This window comes from Micropterus dolomieu, linkage group LG17, assembly GCF_021292245.1.
Source record: "Micropterus dolomieu isolate WLL.071019.BEF.003 ecotype Adirondacks linkage group LG17, ASM2129224v1, whole genome shotgun sequence".
In the NCBI taxonomy this organism is placed as follows: Eukaryota; Metazoa; Chordata; class Actinopteri; order Centrarchiformes; family Centrarchidae; genus Micropterus; species Micropterus dolomieu.
Window position 1 is genome coordinate 34547638 of NC_060166.1, and position 21033 is coordinate 34568670.

The 21033-nt window shown below is 39.6% G+C and overlaps 1 protein-coding gene across 3 annotated transcripts in view; it reads right to left on the minus strand.

Annotated features, from left to right (window-relative positions):
• Positions 1-21033, minus strand: part of LOC123985698 (alpha-actinin-4-like) — a 55002-nt gene that overhangs the window by 3585 nt on the left and 30384 nt on the right. Inside the window, exons 2-20 of one of the 3 annotated variants that reach the window (XM_046073477.1) lie at positions 19213-19327; positions 18408-18527; positions 16584-16670; positions 15366-15453; positions 14261-14339; positions 13930-14011; positions 9762-9847; positions 8301-8393; positions 7965-8090; positions 7678-7782; positions 7181-7328; positions 6694-6844; positions 6473-6581; positions 5770-5910; positions 5187-5369; positions 4812-4946; positions 3825-4004; positions 3159-3305; positions 1352-1432 (exon numbers count right to left, since the gene is read on the minus strand). In XM_046073477.1, coding sequence (XP_045929433.1) covers positions 1352-1432; positions 3159-3305; positions 3825-4004; positions 4812-4946; positions 5187-5369; positions 5770-5910; positions 6473-6581; positions 6694-6844; positions 7181-7328; positions 7678-7782; positions 7965-8090; positions 8301-8393; positions 9762-9847; positions 13930-14011; positions 14261-14339; positions 15366-15453; positions 16584-16670; positions 18408-18527; positions 19213-19327 — 2256 coding nt within the window. Of the gene's footprint in view, positions 1-1351; positions 1433-1489; positions 2643-3158; positions 3306-3824; positions 4005-4811; positions 4947-5186; positions 5370-5769; positions 5911-6472; positions 6582-6693; positions 6845-7180; positions 7329-7677; positions 7783-7964; positions 8091-8300; positions 8394-9761; positions 9848-12486; positions 12573-13929; positions 14012-14260; positions 14340-15365; positions 15454-16583; positions 16671-18407; positions 18528-19212; positions 19328-21033 lie in introns of those variants that run through there. The other 2 variants (XM_046073478.1, XM_046073479.1) reach the window with 2 other exon arrangements.

A 21033-nucleotide genomic window follows, 5' to 3' on the forward strand; every position in this document is an offset into this window, starting at 1 on the left:
AGTAATGTTCGGGGAGGTGAAAACAAGATAAAAAGCACAAACAGTTAACAGCAAAAGTCTCGGAGAAAAGTAAAACCTGACAAGACAGACGAGGAGCGGGGTCTGTTCAAAGAGTGAGAGGGAGCCTGATCGAGCTGAAGCAGCACAAAGCAATAGAGACCCCCGGTGGACAAACAGGGACACAACATCTCACTGCCCTCCATGCTGATGGACTGAACCATGTCTGAACCCGGAGATAATCAAGAGCCTCAGAGCAGGAGCGCTGACTGATCACTGGCCAGTTTTTATAACAAATGGCCTCACAATAGAAGTATTGAGTTTGTCAAAATATAATAGAAAACATGATCAATGAAGCAATCCATGATGTTATGTTAAAGAGTAATGGAAGCAGTGCGTGCAAGAAGGCATTCAGACATAATAAATTTCCTTGTGTTTTTGTTTTAAGTAAAGTAGATACTTCTTCAAGCAGTGAAAAAAAGATTAGGTATTTTGCCTTAGAATGTTTTAGCTGAAAATTAATAACACATTTTTATTTATATTCCAGCTGTTTTGTCTTTTATCTTTGTATGTTCTTATGTGAGATATGTTTTAAACACATTGAAAAATCCCATCTTGGCCCATTTCAAGGCCGTACCAGGTGAATTTAGAGTGTGTTTTATAAATCATTAGAACATGTGTGAAAATTGGTAAAGATGTAGCCAAATACACCTACATGAAGAAAAGTTATGTTGTACTAGATAACAACATGAAGTAATTCTCTAACTGCAATTTTGCAGGTGATATGTTTAGGTTACATTCTTATGCAGTGAGTAAATTAATGAACAATAATTAATAATAATTTAATGAACAAAAAATATGTTATGGTATTTTTCTGTTAAATCAAATTATTAATTTACCATATATTTTAGCTCTAATCTGCATTTTTGAAGATTAATGGTTAGTAAATTAATAATATCATTATTAATAATAATAATAATGATAATAACAATAATAACAACAACAACTGTTAAATTTATAAATTCATAATTTTAGCACTAATCTGCAACTGACAAAAAAAAAAACAGCGATTTTGATAACGGATTCATCATTTAAAGCTACTTTGTGTTAAAAATGCCTGACTTACAGACACTATGGCAGTGCAAACATTTTATAAAATCATCCATTTAAGAGATTAAACAATCAATGAAAACACTGATAGTTTAAAATCAATAATGAGAATAATCAATAGCTTTAGCCCTAATGAGATGGAACAGTTTGACGAGCTGGATGTGACTGGCAGTGACTGGCCCGCTCTCCTGCTCATAGGCCTAACAAACACCTGAACTGTTTCCCTCCGTCCTGAAACCCCTACCTGCTTGTCGTTCTCCACATCGTAGCCCAGACTGATCAAACAGGCCTTGAACTCCTCGGCCGCCAGGGCCCCACTGTGGTCCTGAGATTGGCCAAACACCCAGTGACAGAGCGCCATGTCATGAGGATGAACCAATCGCAACACAGGGATGGTAGTGGATGGTGACCATATGATCCACAGCATGCAAGGAGAAGATGAGGACATGGAGGATGGAGAGACAGACATTCATGGATGTTTAGACAATGTCATCACACACACAACTCAACAGGCAGCCACGATGGACCCATGAACGCCCCACACGCTCAAACAATCGGTCACTTTTTCGACACATGCATGTGTGTGTTTGAGACAACAAGTTATTTATGGAAATGCATTAAAAAGTATTCACAGAAACATGAAGAGCTGCATTAATAATGTATTCTGCAAATATTTCTGAATATTTCTAAGAACTGAAAATGTCAAGTACCAACTATCTCAGAACAAGTAATCAGGGAGTAAGCATGTCAACTATTTAAACAGAATAATTATAAGTACTACTAGTAGCAACAGATTGTGTTGCGTTGTTTTGAACGTGTGGAAATTGTGATTTTGCGATATTCAAAGGTTTTAGTGTTGTAAAAGAACACAAGAGTGAGCACACACAGTTGGATGGTGAGTGACCATGGTGTCCTGAAATGTTTATGAACCACTACATGAGACAGTAGCATGAATCAGTGACACACAAAGTGACACATGCACCGTGGTGTGAGATGGTGAATGATGGTGGTGTCCTTCTCATCCTTAAGAGGTCCAAGAACTATAAATTATCAGGTTTGACAACGACCACAAAACATGACGAAACATTGTGCTTTTTACACCCAAGTAAGCACCAGTTCTGCTGACTGTAGCAGATGGATTATCTTCATGCTAAACTAGAACTACGATTTACAACTGCCATTAACATGAAATTAATATTCCTATCAGAGTCCGTCTGCGTGACCAGGGGGAATTTCTCAACGCAAAAATGTGCACAGGGCAAAGAACAACCTATAACAGATATACAATAAAATGTTCTGCATTCATTATAAATATTATTGTTACTCACTATTTGCCCTATCAGCCATAATAAAAGCCAGTCACCAAAAGAGCCAGGATCTGCTAATATTTTATGTTTCCTGCACAACACCTGAGTGTAACTTCTTGTATGGAAACAATGACACGCACAGTGTTTGTTCCCAACATGTGCTCACCTGTGTAAAACATCAGAATGAATACTCACACGTTTGGCTCCTCTCTCACCCCCTTGTAAAGTCTAAACATTCAGTCAGTCACGTTAAAATGTTCAGACAGCTCCAGGAGGTCAAACTATTAAAATCAACTTTCAGGAAAATAAGACTTCTTGACTGAACTGAATTGTTTTACATAATACAACCACATAATATAAGTACCATTGACTACATGAACAAAACAAGTGTTTGTGTTGAGATCTAAAGGTGGTCTTTTCCTTCAAAACAAAAAGCCACCACTTCTGACTATAATACTATAACATAACATTCATAAAAAAGGACGGGATTCATTGCTACCCTTATTGTATGTGTGGATATATTTGTTTTGTTGAGCTGAATTTTTATATCAACATATAATGAAAAGGTGCTCATCAGGTGTAACCAAGTTAAAACTATAGCAACAAAGAAAAAGACAGTTACACTTAGCTTCCAACCCAAGCACTGATTCTCCTTACAGCAACTTTAACACTGACAAAGGAAGTATAAAAAGTGAAAAACAGGTGTAATAAATAAGCCGTGACCCCAGAGCTCGGGCCCCTGACCTTGTCAAAGTGGTTGAAGGAGGCGCGGTACTCATAGAGCTGCTCCTGGCTGATGCCCTTGGCGTCACGCGTCAGGATCTGGTTCTCGACCTCGTTGATGGTTCTGGCGATGGTGGTGAGCAGCTGCTCCCAACCCACACGGAGGTGCTGCAGGGAGGGAGGGGGGAGAGGAAGCATTAACACTCCATTTGCACATTGACAACCTGTGGAAATTATCTTGATAGAAGAATTAATTGCTAGGTGTCCTAGATGGAGTCCCTAGAACCAAAAACAATAACAGCTGCAGTGTGCAGAAGTGTTCTTCTCTTTCTGAACTTTAGTGGACTTGCAAATTTTGATTTTGGGCAGTGGAACAGACAAAAAGCTTTAATGGGCTTATTAGCGCCTTTTTTTAAAAAAGGCATAGAAACACCATGTATGAGTTTCTATGGTTTGTAAATGTTTTTAAATAGTCTTATGAAATTGTTATGAAATTGTCTGAAATGTACTGAATTGTTGTGATCTGTGCCGCTGTCTTGGCCAGGACTCCCTTGAAAAAGAGATTAGTAATCTCAATGGGATTTTCCTGGTTAAATAAAAATAAGTTTAATAAATAATAATAATGAGCAAGACTGTGATGATTGAACTGATTAAATCTTGAAGATTTCAGGTGTTTGTCTGTTTTACCTCCATTGTGTAGGAGGTGTATTTGTTGTCAAAGATGAGGGCCTCCTGGATGTGCTGGTGGTATCCCTCCAGCGTGTTAATTTCAGGCATGTAAGACATGATGGTCTTCTGGTACTCCTTCAGGTTGGTCAGCTGGTCCTCCAGAGTGCCGTTCATTTCAATAGATATCCTGCCAATTTCCTGCCAACATGACACGGTATTTACTATCCTGTTAAACCTCCAAATGTACAGTTTATATATTTCAGAAACAACATCCACCATCACTTGCAGCACAGTGTGAAATTTTTCTGAGACACTAAGGCAAGAGTTCACGCGACAGACTCCATCCAGCACTGGAATGAACAAATATTCAACCCTTTCTTGTGTCATCATGTGTGTAAGACCTCACTCTGTGACTTTAGTGAAGCTAGATGCATTTTCTACTTCACTTGAACATAAAACAATATCAGTGACCACATTGTGTTGATGAGTATGTCACTATAGCAAGTGACAAGCGGCAGCAGCTCAGTTTAAAAAATATTTCACATGCAGCAGAGGATGCTTGAAAACAAAACACTTAATGTTTGCTCTAAGGCTGTTTGTCCGACTGTGGTCTGAATCCCAAGTAAAAAAAAAATTTGTGAGGCTCCTGTACTGTAGGTACACAAAGTATGTGTGCTCCGTCCTCTTGGTCTGCTTGAGTTGTCATTAATAGTAGCGAGTGAAGCAGTGTGCGTGCAGCATAACAAGGACTCAATCCTAAAACTAGTGATCATGATTAAACCTAGCAAGTAAATAAAGACTATGAATAAACAAAAGAAAAATGAATTCACCCATCTGAAAACTTTGAAGCACACTTCCATTCCAAACTGTAAGCACAATAATGAACAGTAACAAAGCTCCTAACCCTTTTGACTCTTTGCTCTATGAGCTCACTGGTTTACAATGTTGGCCTGCAAACTGTGCAAAGATGAAGCGCTTCAACACAATGGTGAGCTAATTCATTACCTCCATTTTGGCCTGTATATATGCGCCGACAGCGTTGGCCTGAGTGGCAAACGTAGCTCTCAGAGTGTCGTTGGAGTTCTGCTTGTTGAGCTCATCCTGCAGGGCGTTGTCACGCAGTGGCACCATGTTCATAGCCTGCAAAAACACACACACACACACACACACACACACACACACACACACACACACACACAATTAGAAATAGAAAGCTCCTCTAGCTGCACCTACACACAAAGAAAAAGAGAGAACTACACTACATGATTTCTAGTCCATCAAGGACACAAAGGGGGAAATGACTTGGAACAAAAAAACAATTCAGATGTAAGAAAAACCTCACACCTCTTGTGATCACAGACAGCACAGGCTGCAGCCTACCTTTTCCCATTTGCGATCGATGCTCTCAGGTGTGATGGTGGTGTAGGGGTTTGCTCCACTCAGCTTGATGCCGTTGCTCTGGGCGATCTTCAGCACCTCAGCCTGGATGGACTGGATGGCCTCCCGCTCCTTGTTGGCCTCTGCCAGGGTGGACTTGAACTGCTCATGGGCTGTGATCAGACCCTGAGTACAGAAAAAAACATGTTTGTTTTAACCTTTAACCTTAAATGACAGCAACTAATAAAAGCCAATCTTATGTCAGATAGTTTAATACTGTATGCCTGGTTTGTAAAAATGGGTGCTACACATTGCTGGTGGTTAAGAGTAGTTTCCCCCGCTTCACTCTGAAGCGCTTTGAGTGTCTAAGATGAAGCGCTATAGAAATGTAATCCATCCACCGTTATTATCATATACACATTTGCTTCAGTGGCCACAGAGCTCCCAGTTCCGTATACTTTCTTTATAATTTCTTTTGTAAAGAGTTTTTGGTGTCTTTCTGGAATATTTTAGCCTGTATTTATTTTTATGATTAGTTTCATGTGTTGCACCCATCTAGCCAACACTCTGTCCAGTTTCCAGCTACCTGGATCTCCTCAATATTGTGGACGATAAACATGTCCTGCAGGTCCTCCATGGCTCCCTCCATCCAGTTGTTGAAGGGCGCCGCTCTTTTGGCGTACTCCAGGTAAAGCTCATCTATCGACTCCAGCTGCTTCTCTGTCCGCTGTTGGAAAGAAAACAGAGAGAAGAGGGGTTTAATAAAAATAACTATAAAATTAATGACAAGAAGAATATGTGTGGGTGTTCACGCTCACAGCTGCTCTAGGACAGAGCACATACTTTTTTACGTTTTTACATATTTCATTTTTATATTTAAAACAAAAAGTACTAGCTTAAACACATGCGTCTGTATAATTGTGGAGGTTTAAAATTATGATCAGGACCTACCTGATTTGAGTGGCATTATCATTTTCATATAGCTCTTTTGCACCTGTCTTTATGTTCAGTGGATTTAGCATTTCATATTTTAGTGAGACAGCTGGTTAGTAAAAAAGACCCAAATATTTAATGCCATTAAAAATACAAAAGGTGAATGGTATGTTGCAAGGCCGGTTAGGTTTCAGAAGGCAAGATCAATGAGAACTATGCACTTCAAATATGCCATCTTGTTTTGAACTTTTGGGACAATCAGTACAATGTGAAAACCTTAACTGCATCAGTGAGAAAAGCATCAGTTTCCAATGATCATTATTTTATCAACATCTCATCAGAGACCCCAGTCGTACCTCCAGTGACTCTTTGCGGCGCTGGGTGAGGGCTCCCAGGCTGTCCCACTGATCACAGATCGTCTGACAACGAGCGTTGACGCTGGCAGAGTCGTAGTAGTCCAGCTCGCTGGAAAACACGCAGAAGAAAAGATGGCAGAGTTTATAGCACACATTCAGGGAAAAAAGGTTTGTCTCTATAGAGTACTTCTTATGAGCTCATGCTTTTTGTCTTTTTTTACTTGAGTTCCTGTGCAATTGCGGCGATCTGCTCCACTCTGTCCTGATGGGCTGCCAGGTCGCTCTCAAAGGCCTCATGTTTCCGTAGCAATGCCTTGACCTCTGACAGGGTGGAAGTCTCGTAGTCTTTCTGGGTCAGCATGGCCTCCTTACCTGCATACACAAAAAATTTGTTAATTCACTTAACCTTCCACCAGATTTAACATGACTGTCTCACTATGATTTTAAGTCTCTTAAAATGCTGTAGAGAAGCTGAATACACCAAAATACAAATTTGTGCTTTGAGTGTATGAGCATTTTGGCCAATGTTTCATGACACGGGAAAGACTGACGAAATAATAAAATCGATGTTATGTTCTGTAATTTTCTATTTGATTTATTAACTTCACTTTAACAACAAGCACAGTTGGATGAAGATTTGAAGAATTGTTCATGCAGTGTGAATAGGAGTGTGTGTGTGTGTGTGTGTGTGTTAAAACATTTACACACCATCAGTCCAGGATTCATGGATGGCAGCCTTCTGGTGGAACTTCTCCGCCAAGTGTTCCAGTCTCTCCAGACGTCTGATCTCGCTGAGGATCCACTCCTCGTAGCCCTTTTCTGCTCCTTCCAGAGTGTGCCATGCTCCATTGATATCCTGAGACCAAACAGCAGGATTACTGATATGAATCCTTCACTGCAGAGTGCATTATGGCACCCGTTTCTTTGCCTGTGTAATTGGAGAGAAGCTAAACCCGCAGGAATCACAAACAACTGAAAACTGGGAAGCATGTGTCCATTTTGTGATTGAGGCTGATGTTACATACAAATATTTTTAATGTAGTTTTAAGTGTAGACTCTAGAATATTCACATTTAATTGGAATATGATTTTTTACCAAGTATAGATTGTCTGCAGTCTGTAACAAATATCAACACATTCCAATGACTTCAGATATAGACTTTTTCACTGGAAATACACACATATGAATTATGTCTGCATACTTACAGACACCATGCGTCCCTCTGATGGCATGAATGCAGGTCTGTTGCTGAGTCTCAGTTTAGTCTGGAGAGTGTTGAAGCTGATCTCCAGCTGACATTTCTCTTGGACCTACAGACAGGAAGGTAAGTTGGCTCACAGTGTCAGTCAACAGATTCAGCAGAGGAAACAAAAATCTCTAACGTCTTAAAATTACGATAAAAACAGGAAGTAAAGTCCAGTGAGTCAAAATTTTAATACTATTCTTACATATTGCCCTGCATATTTTTGGGAGTAAATAATCTAATATAAACCTTGGGTGGTTTGTGGACACAGCGGTAGTCTCTGAAGTCCTCTTGTTTGGCCTGCATGTCATTTACAGTCTTCTCTTGGGTTCGGTTCTCCAGCCAGGGGATGGTGCGACGGATCCACTCCAGCAGCTTGAGGCAGAGAGGAAGACAAGGAGAAACTCAGAACAAGGCTCTGACACTTTAAGGATAAAAAATTATTCCAGAAAGTCTAATTTGATCAGTATGTGTGTGATGCAAGGTCTTGTAAATGAATATACAGAACACCAAGGACCTAAAATGAAGAGGTCTAAACAGTCCAGGTGTAAACAAGCTGAAAGGTTTTACATGTTTTGTACTCACCTCGCTGGCCAGCTTCTCATAGTCCTCCATCATTTGCTCATTCTCCTGGTTGACAGCCAGCACTTTGCAGATACGATTTGCAGCTGTCTCAGCCTATCAGGAAACAGAGTGATGAGTAGCGCCCGCAGTAATTGGTTAAAAGACTGTGTCATCAAGTCCACTCACTGTGCCCAAAGCTTAGTGACAATATTCGCTGCAGTTGCATATTTAAAAACAGGATGCTGCACATGTAAGTCACTAAAACAAACAAGTGACTATTGTCTACTTTTGTCTAATGTTGCCATTATTAGTACCTTAACCTGGTCTTTTATTACCAGTTTTATAATAATAAAAAGGTTTTGCACTCCAAATATGTGCGAACACACTCCACACACAGGCAGTAAATAGGAATAAATCTAAATGTCAGGCACACATTATTAGCAAAAGTGCAAAAAGTAAAAAACTCAAATCAATATTAAGTCAAATGAGAGCTGCATTTGAATAAAACATGCTTCATCTGTATATGGTTAGTTCAATGTGCCAAATAAAATCAATCTGTGTGTTTTAAAGCTCCATGCGTCTCCCATCACAACTTAGGAGTGAATCCATACTAGTTACAGGTTCATGTTGCGCTGTAGTCCACATCAGTAGGTCTGCTTAGGACATTACACTACTGTACCACTGGAATTACAAAAACAGTACACAGACTGAAAGTTGATTAAAGTTGTTATATTCTTTACAACACATTTCCACTTTCTATTTGTTCTATCACAAATGGCTAAGATGCTTTATTTTTTGAGTTTAAATATTTAAACTAATACGTTCCACATGAATATATAAATCATATCATATAATAAAACAAGCAGACAGTTAAGAAGTGTTAATAGCTGAAGAGAAACTGAAGAGACATAAACCAGTGTTTCCCACAGTAATAAACCCAAACAGGTCGGGTTTCCCAAACACACATCAGTAGAAGGATCTAACACCAAGTAGAAAGGATCACAGTACTAGCATGAGTTTGGGAATTTAAGTTCAGACCATAAAGTAGGTCACTTTTGAGGAAACACAGTCAATGTCCAAAGCACTGAAACAGAAGCATCAGAAAGCGTTTGTTACTGTTGAATTTTCCCAGAGTTCTCATCATGGTCCTAATCTGTAAACATTTTCCTGACTTTTCCCTAAGTTTTCAAAACTATGTCAAAGCGCATCTTAAACAATCCTCTTGAGTTGTACTGAACGAGAAATAAAAAACAGCTGAAAACCTCGATCTAATAAATACACTGCCTTATATTTCTGTGATTTGAACCACTTTCTTATCAGATATCTGAGTTGATATTTACTACATTCCCCAGAAAAATGACCACTGTCTTTCACTGTCTGGAATAAACCTTTAAGACTTTATATAATAACTGATGGAAACTCTGGTGGATTTATTTTGCTGCAGTGAAGTGTTAATGTGAGTCTGGAGCGTGAAGAGCTCACCTTCTGTGCGCCAGAGAAGGCGTGATAGAAGCAGGATACATAGGTCATTATGGCCTTCTCATCCGGCCTCAGCGTACCCACGATGTCTACGCATCACCCAGCACCCAGCAGGATAGAGAGAGGTTGACAAAGAAAGGTAAACAGAGAGAGAGGCAGAGTGAAGCCAAAGCTACCCAAAGCTACATGGTCCTTGCTCCCTACAGGATGCGAGAGCAAGGGGAGTTGGGTGGGGGGGATTGTGGCTCCCTCTTTAGGTCCACAGCTTCAAGTTCCTCCTATAACCATCACCACAACCACCACCACCCGTGAGGTGGGATGTCTGGCGGGACGAAGAGAGGAGGACAAGTGTCCTCTTGGAGAGAGTTGAGGGACACTGGAGCCTCAAGTTCAAGGTTGGGGCACAAACACACACAGACTGTAAAATTAAGCCTCATTGAGTCTGTGTCAGGGCAAATTCACTCAAAGCAGCTTATTGAAAGTCTGAAGGAGGTCATTCTTTTAGTTTGGTTCATTTAGCAGGTGAGAATGACGTCATTACAAATCAGACAGCACGAAGTAACTGCACTGAGGTCTGAAATTACACGTCTTTCTCTCCAGAGAACTGCAAGGCAGTTTGTTAAGAGAGAAAAAATACTATGAAATAACTGGTAGTGTCCAAAAAATAAAAGGTTTAATTAGTACGAAAACAACCTTTCAACTTATTAGTGAATTTACAAAAAAAAAAATTCAAACTATTTTTGTAATTTAATCTAAATGAATGGCAAAAATATCATGGCTCCAGCTTCTCAAACATGAGATTAACCTGCAAACTGCCTGAATGACACATTCAGCTGACTCCTCGTGTTCTTTAACAGACTTACACTTTTCTTTTTTTTTACACTTCTATTTCACTGCACTTGGAAGAATACTTGGACACACAGCTTCAGCGTCTCAGTCTCAGTGCAGATCTCATGCTAATTTAATAGTTATCATTCTCAAATGACAAGTAAACAAAAAAATGCTTGACCATATTGATGTGTGTGATGTAGATAAATAAAGTACAATGCCGGCAAAAGCAGTAAGTCTGGAGATATTAGAGTTTGATAAAAATAAATACCAAATGTCTCTCTAGTTCCTGATGACATGTAAATAATTCAAGGGCTAGAAGGAGAAGAAGCTGCACAACTAGTTTACACACACACACACACACACACACACACACACGTGCCCAGATGTGTCTATTTCTCACACAAATCATAAACACCACAAATACACATGCGCACACACAACCCTCTCTTGAGACTGCAGAGGCACACAAACAAGTTTTGAACGGGCCACAAAAATTAATTAGAGGAAGAGGAGCAAAACAAGAGAGTCATCAACTGGCTTCCTGTCAAACAGCTACAGGGACAGCAGAGGGGTGAAGAGCGGGATGGGAAAGGAGGAGGAGGAGAATGAGAGAGGGAAGGAGAGAAACAAGACATAGGATGGTAGAAAAAAAAAATAGGAGGAGCAGACAAAAGAATAAAAGAAGAAGACTCACAGAATCAGTTCCGGGGTGAAAGCTGAACCTTCAACTTGTTGAGACTTTTGTTTTCATTCTAAAGATGCTGCTCTCCAGAAAGGTATTACAAACTTTACATTTTTTATTTGCACTGCTGCAGCTACAATTTTTGTCGTAACACTTATTTGACTTGATTATAAGTAATTTTAATTATTTTGTTGCAATTCGTCAAAACTCTGCTGTGATTGAACTAAAGGGATTTTTCTTTTTTACACAGTCACACAAATTTTTTCCATGTAGGTTGAACAAGGAGATCTTTGAATGTGCAGCACTGTACCTTTAATTCTTGTGAATTACTGAATAACCTAATCCTAACAAAAACAGGATACTGCATATGTTGGAACTACTTTTTGTTAAAGGGTAATTTTTGTATTTTTAAACCTCTACATATTTTTTCGGATTTAAATAACTAATAGGTACAAAACATTTTGGACTAGGTCCAAGAGATCGCCTCAGCCAGCAGCCACGAAACGAGCTGCACTGCATGCAGCATAATTTTTGGAGGCAACTGCGCCCATCAAAAGTAAGTCACGGCTCAAATATTTTGTTTCTGACAACGTTACGTAAAGGACAGAGGTCGACCTTTTTGTTAAAGAGTGGGATCTTTTTTGTTTAACCGGTGTGGCTCAAGGAGAAGTTTCGCTCTAAAATCTTTAGAAGCGTGAGTTGTTGCAGGAAGACAACTGTGGAAACGTGAGTCAGTAAGTCATCTTACTCTGTAACACAACCACAACCTCTGAACACTGTTGCTCATGTTACAAACACTGCATTCACCTGAACTCTATAGCAATTCTGCAAACGTCTGACTGCTGAAAACACAGATGTCTCATAAATCAATCATCAACATCTCTACTTACATTTTTTATGAATTACCTAATTGTTTTAAAAAAGCTTTACCAACAGGCTCAGCTGCAGACTTCTGCAGTCTACCCATTTCAAAAACAATACATCAGTATACCATAGAAGACAGAACATTTACTGCTTTCACCAGCACTGTCAAACTCCCACTACATGTGTGTATATATATTTATTTGTGTGTGTTTGTGTCCCAACAAATCCAGTGTCCTAATGAAGCCCAGGGCTTAGCGGCGCTGTCGAGAAGAGTGAGGCCATGCTGGACAGCAAGCAGCACCTTGTTAGTAACAGGGGGTTAAAGGTCAAGGTCAGAGGGTCAAAGGGTACCTTCTGTGCTCCAGAGAAGGCATGGTAGAAACTGGACACATAAGTCATTATGGCTTTCTCATCTGGACGAGCAGTGTTCACAATGTCTACAAGGGGGGGGAAGACCGTGGTTATGAAGACACACACATACAGGCAAGACATAGGACATGTGATTATACACAACAAGACACACATGTAGGGACACACACAAATACACATATTAAAAGGGCTAGCAAACAAGGACACACATTTAACAAGCTGCTGTAGCCATTAACAGCCAGGCAGGATGTTTAAAACAGAACGAGTACAAATAGGATGGACAGAGAATTAACATTACTGTACATAAAAGGAGCAGACCCATATATCAGCTTACTAAAAACAACTGAAAGTGATCCAAGCTAAGTAAAAGTTCAAATTAAATTTGATTTTTTGTGTGTATATCCTTATTTTCATTCTTTGGAAAGCTAAATATCTAAACATCCGTACTAAATATCAGCATCAGCCCTCAGTGCTCATATTGGTCTATCCTTCTACATACAGATGAATACATTCAGACAGTTACATCTGTTTTACAATCCGAAGCATTAGGGGAGACCGAGGAGAAGGAACAATGAAACGAAGGGATGGGAAAGAGGCTCCATCGATCTGGAAGATGACAGCCTGTCACATCTGCTGTAACGGCTTATATAACAACAGGTACGACAGTCGAATTTCGTGGATCAGTGGCCACATTCACATGCACATCAACACTGAGGCTGTAATGGAAACGAGTCGATAATTAAATCCAGTCAGGACAAGCCATACTGTGATATTACTGTGAGAGTGCTCATGGTCAAAGTACAGCTACAGTCACAATATTACTGGCTTTTTATAGACATCAGAATATATTTACATCTTTGCTGCAAAGAGGATTTAGGTCAGCTTGATTTTGTGTGTGGTTCATCTCAGTCATCTCCTTTTAGAGTTAAGTATGATTGCAGTTTAAGTGCACTGCAACACACTGATTTAATTAGGCTTTTTGATTGGTCTGAAAATGTCAACAGTCACATTTTAGGTGATTTTCAGGAGATGTTAAGAACGGTGGATTTATCAGAACACCTGTTTTACAGTTTGTCTACACCAGAAATCATCGGGACCTGTGGACAACACAAAACTGTGAAACAATGTGAACGCTGCAGCTGAATCACAGCTGTCACATTGTTTTGAAAAACAGTACGAGAACTTAACAAATGTAAATGAGTGTAATATAGAGGTTCTAAAATGACCAAATAACTCAAGCAGCTTAATCAGACTAATGGCCAGTTCCATTACAGGCAACAGTCACCCTGTTGTGTGCATGTAAACACAGCCAGCTATTGAAAACAGACAGATTATAGTACAGTTGATTACAGTAGATACACAATTTAATAACAACACAATATCATTTACAAACACGGCTGTTTAACAGTAAAAGTTTAGGCCTACCTTCTGCGTCCAACATCTTGGGGATGTCCAGGTGCTTCTCAGCCACCTCAAAGGCGTTGTTCAGGTTGGTCACTGGGTCATCCTAAACAACCAATCACAGTGTCAGAAAACAACTAGATAATTAGGATAAGTTTAGATTTAACTCTATCTTTTTATTAGTAACAAGTTCTATGCTTTTTAATTAATAGTGATTTGAAACTTAAGTTTGTGTCAAAAAGTACGATGACTTTATAACATTAGGATTTGGACTGGGATTGAACAGAAAATGGGAAATGGATTGTTTAAGTCTAGCAGTAGTGTATGTCGAGTAAGTTTGTGTGAATCTGTCTACCTTTCTGAGGCTGTCGTAATCGATGAGATCCGGTCTGTGTCTGTGGATCAGAGCGTTGAAAGCGAGACCGTCCTTCCAGCTGTTAGAGAGAACAGATGAGTTGAGCATAAGGCAAAGGGGGCCTGCAACATGACACTCACATACATTTTGGCTGTGATTTGTAAGTTTGTCTGTTCCACCGCCAGCTACCAGTCACAAAGCCTGTTCTGATCTACAAGAGTGCAGCTGGGTTTTCACCTTCGCATTGCCTGCTGCATGTAACTTGTACTCTGTATGTGCTGTAAAAACTACATTTCCACAGGTAGTAACTGTAGATATACACTTTAAGAGCCTCTGAAACCTTCCCTTCACGTATTTTCTTCTTTTTTCATTTCCAAATACTCTCTACATTTCATATTTTTGTATTTTTGAACAGTGCGACTGCTTCACAGAGCAGTGAAACATGTTCTAGTTTCCCCAACAGGGGGCGACCTTTCTACACAATTGCAGTAGCAAGTTTCAGGAATATTTTATATTCATAGACGGCACTGTCCTTATATTCAGCATTAAACAGTGTAAGCTAAAGGTGACTCCTGTATCTATCGTTACATTATCAATACATACAAACTCCTAAACATATTTACTCATACACCAAAACGTATGGTCACACTGCAATTGTGAGTATGTGTTAATAATTAAAATTTTAGTTTATGTGTTTTTAATAGATCACAAGATCAGTATGTTTTTAAAATGGAATATTGACCAGTCATCCAGCAATGAAATCAAGCAGGTGCCTTGCAGACTGCAGCAAACCATACACACTTTTTATCAGGGTTTCACTGGAGAGTTTTACTGTTCCACGAGAACCTAAAAGCTCTTTTAGAGGATTTTCCAACCTCAAGATCAAAAACTACATTTTGATGGAAATGCTGCATATCTATAACCTACTGAGAACTTTTTTATCTTTAAATGTGTTGAAAACACATTTCATTAAATGTGTTGAAAACACATTTAAAGGCACAAATATATTGACTGTCAACAGCTTTCATCCAAGAATAAAAAGTATGACCCTTAAAAACTGAGATCAATCCAACCTTAAAGTGCGTGTGCGTGTGTTGTGTGTTACCTAATGTGGAAGTTCTGCACATTGACATTCTTGTAGGGAGCGGTCTTCCTCTGGCACCACAAGAGAAGACCCTCCTTCGCAGAGGTCTCTGCAGTTTAGAAAAAGATAGAAAGGGGTGGAGGTAGACAAGAAACAGTGGAGAAGAGAGGAGCAGCAGGAGCAAAATGGAGAAACAGAGGTCTGCTTTAGTCTTAACACAGTGAAGAAATTGCTCTTCTTTACATTAGCTGAAGTACTTGAATCGTTATATTCCCTTAGTTGTGCACAAGCAGAGAGAAAAAGAGTGCAGTGCCTGTGCTAAATATAAACGGCGTCAGTACTCAGTGGACTGAAAATGCAAGGACGTTTTTGTTTACTGCATGTGTCTGAACAAACAAAATATCAGTCACCATTATGGAGAATCAAATAGAACTCAATATTCCTTTTAGTGGCCCACACCCACCAGAGTTAATTCAACACAAATGGATTTAATTAGCCGCCGCAGAGTCATTACAGCTCTAACTGAGGAATAAGAATGCTCCAGTCAACATATATTAAGCAACATAAACGCAAAAATAAAAACAACATTCTACAAACTAGAGGTGAAGTGAATCATTGTTTGGGATTTATGACCATTATGATAAATTTCCAGAACACTGTTTAGTGATTAGTTGATTAATCAATTGGTTCATCGTAAGAAAATGAATGAGGATTTGTTGCTGTTCTTATGTATATCACTGTTAATTGAGTGTCTTTGGGTTTTGAACTGTTGGTCAAGGAAGACAGTGAATTTGAAATTGACTAAATGACAGAAAATTCATTAAAAGTTAAAATTATTTTGCAGCCATTTTAATTGTAGGTAATAATAATTAATAACAATAGCAACAGTCAGTATGATGGTGTTCCGAGTACTGAGTAGTTTCACCTCATGGTCAGTCTGAGTCTGAAAAGTCATGTAGGTCAGAGCTGTTTTATCTTGGCCCATCAGTACTCAGCCCGTGTGTGTGTGCTTTTATGTCTAGCCTGGTTACTTCCACTCTAGTTCCCACAATGCACCATCAACTTCCATGTGTGTGTGTGTAAACACCAAAGATTCCTGCAGGTCTTGGTCTGCTAATTACTCCTGAAAACCTGGCTGGAAGTCGAGCTGTCGCAGAGCCCTTCAGCGAGGCACTTCTCTGCCAGGCTGCGGCTAATTTTTAAATGTGTTTATGCAAATTAAACCAGAGGAAGTTGTACCTTCTACAGAGATGTCCTGAATAGCGAAGCGGAGGATGATGGTCCAGATCATTCCCAGGGTCATCTTGGCGTTTCCATCCACGATTTCTGTTAAAAAAATAAATACATTTAAAAAATGTATTTATTTTTGAGTTTACACTTCTATGTATCGCCACTTTTTTTGCATCTTAATTCACTCTGGAACATAAATCTTGCCTCTCGCTACTGTTTTTATATTTTTACATCTGCTCTTTCATCTAATAATGCCAACACACCCACACACAATTGCACATAATGTTTCACAGCTGCCAAATCTCCAGTTTTTCCTTTTATGTGTGATACATTAACAACAATTTCTTTAATAAAACAAATTCGATCCTGGTGCTTGCAAGACAATTGTTTATTATATTGTGCATGAGACACCTATTGGTATTTAATTATTTGAAATGGGCAAATTACTTTCCAGTCAACAAATTAATGTATTATAAGGACTGACTTTTTACCTTGTGAAGGTGTGTGTAGTGAAAACAGTACTTAAGTGTTTTGATTTTGTGCTTTTGTCTCTAAGTAGCAGAACTTCATCTAATGGCATGAACAAATTCATAAAGCACAATGAGAATATTTACAGCCTGGCACACTGAAACTTTGACTATCATTATCTCAGTTTTCTCACCCCGATACACAGATATTTATATATAAACACACAAACAAACACAAAACAGGACAGGCATGTGCCTTGATATGTTAGTGAAAAGGCATGTGGGTCAGATTGCTTTCATACTTTCAGTTCACACTCTCACTGGCACCAGTCAACTTTGCTTTCATTCTATCAAAAATTCTTCACATTTTATTTGATATCCTTCTTTGACTCTTACATTTATATTCTGCTTCGCTCATTTCTACTTGTGCTAAAGGAACTGTGTGTGTGGCATCTTAAAAAACTGATGTATCACACAAAATAATTAAATTCCTTCTGTTCTGTGAATTAGCAATAGTCTCTTTCTCCACTGTCTCTCCCCTCCAACAGGCCTCGCCCATCCTGTACTTATTACAGAAAGGTCTAAGACTGAAGTCCCTGGAGATCAAATAGATGCCTGGTATACAGAATGTGCCAGTTTAAACAATTTCTGCCTTGGAAAAGTTTAGGACTTTCTCCTCTCTCATCTAGTCATGGTCATCCCTGAATCTTTTCCTCTGCCATCTTCTATATCAGCATTTTTCTTTCTGTCTGTGTGCAGGATTGCAGTATTTGGGGTAATTTTGTGTTTGATGGTCTACAGTATCAGCAGTGTCATGCAGTAGGCATGTATGAATATTTGTCCCGATAGAGCAGAAGAAAGGTCACTCTCCTCCAGCCGACGCTGACACACAGACACACACACTCCCACAGTGTGATATAGTTATATATAGTTACACCTCTGTCCTTGACCTCTGTCCCTAAATCAGCAGAATAAAGGAGAGACAGAGAGGGAGGCGTCCTACTGCTGTTTCACCTTTTAGGTCTGATGTGCAAAATGAATGAGTTCTGCTAGTTAGAACTGCAAAAATGTTATCAATGAACTGCCACCAAAAGTTGTGAAACTTAAGTTTGTTATGAAACATTGTGGATACAGAAATGCACCATTACTGTCCATAAATAAAAAAAATCACTAAATGTCTGCACACTTGCATGCTGTCCGTTTCAAAATATGTTGCTGAGCATTTAATCTCAGCACTGTGCTCTAAAGGCATGAGCTGATTATGTGACAATGGGCCCTTGAGCAGAGACATGTAAAGGCCCTCCACCCCTCTAGCAAAAGGAGACAGACACCTATTGCATCTAATTGTGTGTGCGTGCTTGCTTACCCTCTGCTCCAATGGAGACCAGTTTGACTCCCTTGCTGGCGATGAAGTCCAGGGCTTTATTCACATTGTTGATCTTGTGGACCCTCATCTTGCCTCGCTCAGGCTTGGGTAACCGTTCGCCTACACACACACACACACACACACACGAACAAACAAAAAGTGAGTGAGTTAGCTCCTGTGGTGATGGGAGCAGAGCTTTTTTCCACAGGCTCAGCAGAATGACACTCAGTCAGGACGGGTAAAGTTACAGCAGGGACGTCAGCCTCGCTCACAGCAGAAAAAACTGAAGTGAATGTGAAAAGGGACGCCACATGCAAGTCAAAATTTCATTACTGGATGACAGCAGTTATAATGATTATCTGCTATGCCATTAGGAACAGTTTCCCTGCTACAACCTGCAATTAAACACAAGAAACCCCGAGAGGAACGCAGTCATACGCCAATGACAGATCTATAGCAGGGTGTTCCCAACGTTGTTTTTTAAATGTCTGTGATCCAGCTGAGGCTGGAAACTGTCAGCGACCACACCCTTGAATGGACAGAGATGTTGTGCATCTTTAACATCTGAAAACTTTTTTCTCTCTGATTGACACCTCAGCGACCGCTTTGAAAATCAGACCACTGCTCAGTGACAGAGTGTGTTTGTGTGTGGTGGGTTGGACGGATTTCCCTGCAGTGTCTGTGTGAAACATTTCAAAACATTAAATCGGATATCATTACAGCCATTTCACTTTAATTAAAAACCTTTCTACTGTGCCTAATTTTCTGGTGACTCCAGTGCTTTGGGGTCATATTGATGAGTTACCTGAGATGACCTCCAGCAGCAGCATGAGTTTGAGCCCATCCCTGAAGTCCTCCTCGATGTTTTCGATCTGCGTGCCGGACTTACGCAGATGGGAGTTGCACCACGCTGTGAACGTCTGCAAAAGAGCACAGTAACAGGACACAAATGGTGATTATTCAGAGCCTGGGTCATAATGTTTTTTCCAGCTTTCATGATAATAAACCATTTTTTAAACTGACAAAAAAGAAAAGGAAATTCAATGGACAGGAAGGGAGGTCAGGGAGTAGCTTTAATAAGACAGGAAGTAGCAGAAGAAAAGGGGAGGAGACCGCTGTTACAATACAATACGTACGAAATGAAAGCTGCTAGTGATCTCAAAGAACGATTTAAACTACATGTCACACAGATGAAAATGGGCCGCTGGCAGTTAAATAATGAATAAAACAATGCACACTTTAAGTAAAAAACACTTTCTAAGACAGCTGCACATTGTACTACTTTTTATCATCTCTGCAATAAATCATCTTTTTGTTTCTCACTCCAAATGTTTCTACCATTTGTCTTCTTCACATTCTCAAGCTCTGACTTCATTTCAACTGTGGACAGACAAAAAGTAAATAAATAGGCTTCATCTTGGGGTCCCACTCTAAAAAATACTCTCCCAACATGTCCAAAGCTAACAGAGTATGTCCCATATGTTAAAGAAACCTGAAAACCTGACCAACAGATCCCCTCTACTATCAGAAAACCAGACAGCAATCAAACTGGACGCCATCTGTGATACTTGTAATTAAATATCAAAATGGTATACCAAATCACAAACACAGACATCTGGCAAAAGACCCACACCAGCACAAATCACACACATCAATAGCTGGTTGGAATCCATGAATTCGTGCTTCTGGTTAGCCAACATTCTTCAGAAATGTGTTTCGAGTTATTTGATTACGATGGAGTTTGTGGCACTGAGGTAGGCACGGGACTGTGGAGAGACTTTGTCACGCCACTCTACAAAATTCTCAGTTATGGCACATCATCAATCAATGTGTCAAAACACTTTTATTCCTGATTTGTTACATAATTTAGAAAAGTGTCTAAAAACATCAAGCGACGCTTACACGTTAAAGGTCTGGCCTGGCCTGCAAAGACTCAGTGACGCTGCCATCACTGATGCTCCATTTTGAAAGATTTAAATTTCTCAATGTACAAATGTAATATGAAAATGACTCCTAGAATGTACTTCTTAAAGCTTTCAAATTGATTAACATCACTTAAGCTTTACGAGTGAATGTCCATTATGTGAAGAGGTAAGTAAAGTGGATATTTATTCTTCCCCCAAACAGGAACAAACTGCTTGAAAATTTCTAAGAAAAAAACTTGTTAAAAGACTGGCATTTTTCACCATTTTCTGACATTTCATGGACTAAAAATAAAATTAGGAAAATATAATTGCGATAAATGATGAAAATATTTTGTCTCCATTCACTCTTATTTTAATTCAACCGAGATTCACAACAGCCACAGAACTTCTCCTTAGTACAATATCTGACACAAATTGAATACATAAATATTTTAGAAAACAAAATATCACTGTTGATAGTGAATGATGTGAACTTTTTCCTCCCTCTCTACAGAGCTGTGTTCAAAAACATTATGACAGGGTGCTGCTCGCTGCCCTGCCCCTCTCCCCACCATCCCACTGTGGCCACCGGCACAAAGCGCCCATTGAGCCTCGTGGATAATAGCACCCTTCAGCCCCCTGTACTCTCCCTCAGCCCGCTCTAGCTCTGTGACCCTCCCCCAGACCACCCGATACCAACCCCCAACACACACATACACAGA